A 7,602-nucleotide genomic window follows, 5' to 3' on the forward strand; every position below is an offset into this window, starting at 1 on the left:
TGTTAGCCAGGATGGTCTCGATCTCCTGACCTCGTGATCCGCCCGTCTCGGCCTCCCAAAGTGCTGGGATTACAGGCTTGAGCCACCGCGCCCGGCCAAGATCTGATGGTTTTATACAGGGTTCTTCCCCTTTCGTGAAATTTAGTACAAGCCCCCAACTACCAATTTTTTGGATGCTTACAAAATGTTGAGCCTTGATGGTGGAAGAGGATTCTATTTAAAAGAGATGATCATATTTTTAAAAGGCTAAACTGACTCAGTTTATTTTCAAAATAAGGGTTGATCCATGTTTTCAGTTTATTGTCATACAGAAAACATTTTATAAAATAATAAGGTAGACTTCCACTTCAACATATTCACGTAAAAACATCACAGTGCAAGAAAGTGATCACAATTAAGCATGAAGACATCAAAAGCCAGCCAGTATTTTAACTACAGAGCAGAATATTCCTGCTGTCCCTTCCTAGAAAATGTTGGCACATTCATTAACTGCGCAGGTTACAAAAATCACTTCGTATCCACTTCTTGTCCTTCAATATATTTTCATAACTACACTGTGTTACATTAATGCTGGTGGACAAAATAGCTCCTGTAAAATCTAAAAACCTTTCAGGTAGCACAAAGATTTAGAACCAACTAGGAGAAAGCTCTCCCAGAATATTTTGTATGTAATTTTCTGTCCATTACCACAATAACAGAGTAAAAGCTGTTTTACCTTAAAATAAGCTAAAGGAAAATAATTTCATTTTCCTTTAAAACATTTCTTAGCTTTTAAATAGAGAGAAAAGTTTTAATTTTCTTGAGGGAGAATATTTCATAAGTAAAACATCAAATGTTGTACAAATGTTTCATTTAGGAAACAAATACTTAGATTCAAAGGATTCTAAAACATTTCATCATTATAAGAAAAGTGTAATTTAAAGCTAAAAAATTGTAATACATCAAACTAATATAAATTACTCATTAACATGTTCTATTGTTTTTCACAAAATCCATGATTAAGGAATAGTGGGTTAGCTGAGACATTTTCCCCAACATTTAGTCACATTAGCTAAGAAGCTCGGGGCAAAGGATGCCTCCTCTGAATGAGGATCTTGGCCTCTTAAATGAGGGCACTGGACTAACTGCCTATTCACTAACTGCCTCTGATCCACACATTTATCACAATTGTTCATCTTACCTAATCCTTCCAAGGATGAAGTGTTTCAACTCAATGGATTTTCCAGACAAAGCTCTCCCATTTAAGTGGCAAAACTCTTCTTTAAACTTTAAAATTTTTACTTTAAAATGTTATGTCCAATGTATTTTCCTGCCACCTTAAAAGATGTTGAGGGGTAACAACAAGTCTCTAAATGACACAGTCTCGTGGACTTGCCAGCTGATGACAGGATCTGCAGATACACCTCAGGGTCTGCTCCAACTCTGAGCAACTCTGGGCCACACTGAGTGAGAAAGACAATGATACCACCTACACTGCATCGCTTTGTTTCAAAGACCAATAGAGTTATAATATATCAAAGTGTTTGTAAAGTACAAATTACCATACGAATGCAAAGGACTGCTCTAATAAACCTAAGCAAACTTCTCCCTGATAACGAAGTCTGGATAGTTTTAGAAAATATATGTTGTTTGTCAAAACTTGTGCAATAGGCTACGTGTGGTGGCTCACGCCTGTAATCCCAGCACTTTCAGACTCAGGCAGGAGGATTTCTTGAGCTCAGGAGTTCAACACTAGCCTGGGAACATACCGAGACCTCATCTCTACAAGAAATAAAAAAACTAGCTGGGTGTGGTAATGCACAACTGTAGTTCCAGCTATATGGGAGGCTGAGGTAGAAGGATTACTTGAGCCCAGAAGATTGAGGCTGCAGTGAGCCTTGATCATGCCACTGCACTCCATCCTGGGCAAAAGAGCGAGACCCTGTCTCAAAAAAAAAAAAAAAAAAGAAAAAGAGAAAGAAAAAAGACTTGAGCAATGATGGCTCTGATGCTTTGGTTACCTGGCATTTTGTTCTTCTGCTTCTAATTATGCTTCTAATTGCACCAGGTGTGGGATTCAGTTTCTGTCTTCTCGAGTCTACAAATCTGGCTTTAAATAGGTGGAAACCAAAACCTACAGATCTGTTACTTTAGTAAATGCTGTGTCATCACTATTTACTTTGAAAGAGTGGATCCCAACCTAGGGTAGGCATCAGACTCACCTAGGAAGCATTTTTAAAAGTGAGATTTCTAGGCTCTAGTCCTAGGGATTCTGATTCAGTATATCTGGAGTAGGACGCAGAAAAACTTTTTTTCCAAAAGCTTTCTAGGTAATCTCAACAAGCAATCAGTTCAGTTTTGGAGACATATTACTTTGCCCTCGAATTCTTCTCTATTTTAGTAGCTTCTAGTTCATTTGTGTTCAGTATAAAAATTTCCCCTTGCATTAATCACAAGTACACTTAGAACAGACGGCCCATGATTTTGGCATAGATCCACAGAGAGACAGTCATTACACTTCTTTACAATAAAATTTAAAAATGATAAATTAACCTCATAGCTAAGACAATGCACATAGACGCCGAACGGTGGCTGGTTCTGTGATTACAGGGCAACTGTTTTCTGCTTTATTTGTAGTCAGTCACTGATAAACATGAAGACCATATTACTACCGAATAAAGATGGCAGAACTCCTCCAAATAACAGGAAGATGGCTAACCAGCTAATCACTATTATTTAGAAAATGTTTCTAGCAAACAAAGTATTTCTTAAAAAAAAAAAAAAAAACTAGTTTCCTATAGAAACCCAAAGATTTCCACACTTCTGAAGTCTACCACAAAGCAAAAAGTTGACCAAAACTACAGTTGTTTAAAAATATGTTCAATTGCTGTGAAATGTAAGTGTAAAACAGGTGCGATTTCATCCTTTAGGAGGTTTAATGGGCACAAATGGAATTCAGTTTCCATTTATTCTACTCAAATAGTTTTGTGAAAACGACAAATGAAGTATTTGGTATAATATAGTTCTGAACATCATACCTTCCAAATTTAATACAAAAGCCACATTTGGATTCTCCGGATGTCCCAAGTGTGTCTAGGCACTGCGGAATGTCGTCATGTCTTTGGGTTCTCTGCTGGGGACGCACCAGTCATCAGCCTCGTGGTTGGTGTTGTAATGCTTCCAGGCAGCTTTGTTATACACTGGGAGTCTTTCTATTGAGTCTGTTGACAAAGCCTGAAAAAAAAAAAAAACCTAAGACCTATTAAGTCTGGCATTTTTTAGAATTCATTATTTGAGAAAATAGAGAATGGTAAAAAGGTTATGACAAATTAAATAACATTCTATTAGTATTTTATTAATCCTTATACCACCTACATATACTTTTAAATGGTATGTATATTTGAAATGTCTTATTTATTAAATCTATGGCACTGACTGATGTGCAGGTTGACTGACTTTGTTGCTTACAGTAGTTTCCGCCATCCTGGAAGCTGCTGGATTGAAATTTTACACAAAACATGACCCAGATCAGAGTTGGCAAACTGAAGAAGTTGGTTAAATGTAAAAACATACAAATCGATATATGTATCTTAATATATGTATATAAATTTAATGAACTCTTTTAATTATTTACTAGAATAGTTTTTTTTTTTCAGTATAGTCACTGTGTTTTAAAAAAACTCATCACAAGCCAGGAACAGTGGCTTATGCCTATAATCCCAGTGCTTTGGGAGGCTTACACAGGAAGATTGCTTGAGCCCAGGAGTTGGAGACCAGCCTGGGCAACATAGCAAGATCCTGTCTCTACAAAAAATAAAAATATCAGCTAGACATGTTGGCACACGAGTGTAGTCCTAACTACTTGGGAGACTGAGAGAGGAGGATCACTTGAAGCCCAGGGGTTCAAGGCTGTAGTGAACTGTGATTGTACCACTGCACTCTGGCCTGGCAACATAGCAAGACAGTCTCTATAAATACATAAAAATTTCAAAACTCATATTATAACATTATTAATAAATATAAATCTATGTCTAAGGCATCTTGGCTTTTTTGTGAACATTTCTTGGCCCTGGGTTTGAACCTGCGCCTTCTCCGGCCTCCAATTTCAGTCACTGTGCACAAGATTTCATGCATCATGCATTATTTCATGTTTTCAATATATTATTACCATTAATTCTCCATTGTATTTCCTGAAAGTCACTGGAACCCGAGGTAAACTATGTTTCTGGTTATCTTCTTCAAGTTAGGATTTTTCAGTAGTATTTCCACCCCAGGCCAAAGACATTTCCTAAGATGCAGAACATCCTGAACCAGAAAATCTCATTCTGATAATGCTAAAGTCTTTTTTTTTTTTTGAGACGGAGTCACTCTGTCACCCAGGCTGGAGTGCAGTGGTGCGATCTCCACTCACTGCAAGCTCCGCCCCCGGGGTTCACGCCATCCTCCTGCCTCAGCCTCCCGCCTCAGCCTCCCATGTAGCTGGGACTACAGGCGCCCGCCACTGCACCCGGCTAATTTTTTGTATTTTTAGTAGAGACGGGGTTTCACAGTGTGAGCCAGGATGACCTCCTGACCTCGTGATCCACCCGCCTCGGCCTCCCAAAGTGCTGGGATTACAGGCGTGAGCCACCGCGCCCGGCACTAAAGTCTTTGATGTTGACAATTTTAATGATTCTCTAAGACTTCTTGTCTTCTATTTTCTCTAAGGTAGAACTAAAAACCTTTCACCTCCATATTCTCTCTAAATATTCCAGAATTTCTTGATCTATAGGCTAGATCAAGCTTGTCCATCCATGGCCTACAGGCCGCATGCAGCCCAAGAAGGCTTTGAATGAAGCTCAACACATTTGTAAATTTTCTTAAAACATTACGAAATATTTTTTTGCAATTTTTTTTAAAGCTCATCAGCTATCGTTAGTGTGTTTTATGTGTGGCCCAAAACAGTTGTTCTTCCAATATGGCCCAGGGAAGCCATAAGATTGGACACTCCTGGGCTAGATCAAAATGTTGTATTTCATCATAAAAATACTGCATTGGGCCAGGCACGGTGTCCACGCCTGTAATCCCAGCACTTTGGGAGGCCAAGGCAAGTGATCACCTGAGGTCAGGAGTTCAAGATCAGCCTGGTCAACATGGTGAAACCCCATCTTTACCAAAAATACAAAAATTAGGTGCCTGTAGTCCCCGCTACTCAGGAGGCTGAGGCAGAACCGCTTGAACCCAGGGGGCGGAGGTTGCAGTAAGCCAGGATCATGCCACTGCACTCCAGCTTAGGTGATGGAGCAAGACTCCGTCCAAAAAAAAAAAAAAAAAATTGCATTGATGTTGCCCTTTTTCCTCACAATTGACATGGTTAAAAAAACAAACAAAAAATACCATCTGGAAAGAATTTAGTCTCTTCAGATTTTTCCAATATAAATTCAACATTTCCTATAAAATAGATGCCATCTAGTGGCCAGAACAAGAAACTAGAGTCACTAAATCAGGCATGAACAGTCACCAGTTAGCCAAAGAAGGGGAACGATGGAACCTAGTGTTTTTCCAACCACGTAAAAATGTATGGATCCCTCCTTAATGCATGGAACACTCCAGGCAAGCAAACTAAGTGCTTCTGTGTCCATCAGGTAAGCTATATGCTTACCAAGAGTCACTTGTGCTTGTTCCCAAATCTGTTTGTACAGTTCTGTCATTATAATTACAAAATCTATTACATTAGCAAAGAATAAAAAAGGGAATGTTTCTTTGAAAACTAAGATGAATGTTTTGGAAAGACTCCTGAAGGAAGGTCACATAAAACTTGCTGTGAAATCAGTCAGGAGGTATCTGTAAAGGACAGCATAAAAGTCCAAAAAGAGTATGCACTTGTTTGTTTAAAGAAACTAAAATGATGCACTGTCAGTACAGCTTTTGCAAAAAAGACAATGTGACACTCCAATCTGCAGACCCATATACAAAGAAAAAGCCTTGGTAGTACGTCAAAAGTTTGGTATATCAATGTTCATTCATGTGTTTTATGTTAAAATTAAACTTGTATGATATATAACTTATGATTCTCTACTTTAACCCAATTTTTTTCCTATTAATAGCCAGAGTTCTGATCACTCCAGGATACAAATCTCTTTCCCCATAGTTGAGGGGATCATCTATCAAAACTGGTGAGAACCCAGGCAAAAAAAACATAATCTTTTTTTCTATGTAAACAGCATGTGGTAGAGTTAAATTTCATTACAGTTAAGTATGGGGATCTATTCTTATCATCAAAAGAAATATTAAATCAAGAAGACTACAGCTATTACCTTAATGTAGATAACTGCATCTGTCCCGTAACCCTCTAGGGAATACAGCTTCAGGTCTCCTTGGAAGTATTGTGCGTAAAGACGTGATATGGGCAATCCATAACCAAAACCAGCCTGTTTGATGAGAAAAACAAAATTATATTCAGAGAGCCACACACGGAAATACTTTTCTAATTAAGATAGATGCCACTGAGGACCCTGGAGCTTTCAGAGCCTATATCTGAGAGATGCATTATATTTAATATAATTAATATTTAAGCATTAATAATGATTAAGCTGAGGTTTACTCGAGTACTGTATCAGCTAACTTCCCTCTGGTCATTTAAAACTCTTTATTCTTTCTATAAAATGACTTGTCGTTGGTCTGGAAAAAGCATATTGCTTTTCCTTGCTGCCTGCTTGATCGTATTGTGTTCGGAATTGGTTCCTTCCAGTGGGTTCTTGGTCTGCGGACTTCTCCAGGAGAGGGGAGAAGAGCAGCATAAGTGGCTGGCAGAGGCAGGGAAAGACCAGCAGAAAGGAGAGAGAGAAACAGACAGAAAGTCAGAGAGACAGAGAAAGGAAGAGAGAGACAAACAAGGAGTCAGAGAGAAAGAAAGAGAAAGTCAAAGAGACAGAGAGGAAGAGACAGAGACAAAGAGGAAGTCAGAGAGAAAGACACAGAAAGTCAAAGAGAGAAGAAGAGACAGTCAGAAAGAGACAGAGAAGTCAAAGAGAGAGAGATAGTAGTAAAGAAAAAAACAGTGTACCCTATTCCTTTACAAGCCAGGGTAAATTTAAAACCTATAATTGATAATTGAAGGTCTTCTCTGTAACCCTATAATACTCCAATACCACTTTGTTGTCCATGTAAACAAGGGCATAGCCCGAAAGCACTGAGGCTACTGACAACCCATAGCTTTCCTATCAAAAATCCTTAACCCAGCGGGTTTCCTAACAGGGGATCTAAATCTGAAGGTCCAACCACACAAAGGAGGAACTCCCTTCAGGACAGGACAATAGATGTTTCCTCCCAGACGATTAAGGGAAAAAGACACAATGGGTATTCAGTAAGTGATAAGGAAACTCTTTAGAAGCAGAGTTAGGAAAATTGCCTAATATGCGGTCTGCTCAAATGCGAGAGCTTAAGGTAGTTACAGAATCAGGAAGGAGCCACCTATACCAATTTTAAGTTAATATGGACTGAACGAGGTCTTATTAATAGCAAAGAATAATTGAAATCCCAAACTTACAAGGTTTTCAATAAAAGTAAAGTTTGGGCCGGGCGCGGTGGCTCAAGCCTGTAATCCCAGCACTTTGGGAGGCCGAGACGGGCGGATCACGAGGT

The 7,602-nt window shown here is 38.8% G+C and overlaps 1 protein-coding gene across 4 annotated transcripts in view; it reads right to left on the reverse strand.

Annotated features, from left to right (window-relative positions):
• Positions 1-235: 235 nt before the first annotated feature.
• PDK1 (pyruvate dehydrogenase kinase 1) overlaps positions 236-7,602 on the reverse strand; it is a 41,524-nt gene continuing 34,157 nt past the window's right edge. For all 4 annotated transcript variants that reach the window (XM_017862368.1, XM_017862367.1, XM_017862364.1 and 1 more), the window contains 2 exons: positions 6,276-6,389; positions 236-3,213 (listed from right to left, as the gene is read on the reverse strand). In XM_017862368.1, the coding sequence (XP_017717857.1) occupies positions 3,073-3,213; positions 6,276-6,389 (255 nt within the window). In that variant the 3' untranslated portion in view covers positions 236-3,072. The remainder of the gene's footprint in view (positions 3,214-6,275; positions 6,390-7,602) is intronic.

Source organism: Rhinopithecus bieti, unplaced genomic scaffold (genome assembly GCF_001698545.2).
Source record: "Rhinopithecus bieti isolate Rb0 unplaced genomic scaffold, ASM169854v2 scaffold_63316, whole genome shotgun sequence".
In the NCBI taxonomy this organism is placed as follows: Eukaryota; Metazoa; Chordata; class Mammalia; order Primates; family Cercopithecidae; genus Rhinopithecus; species Rhinopithecus bieti.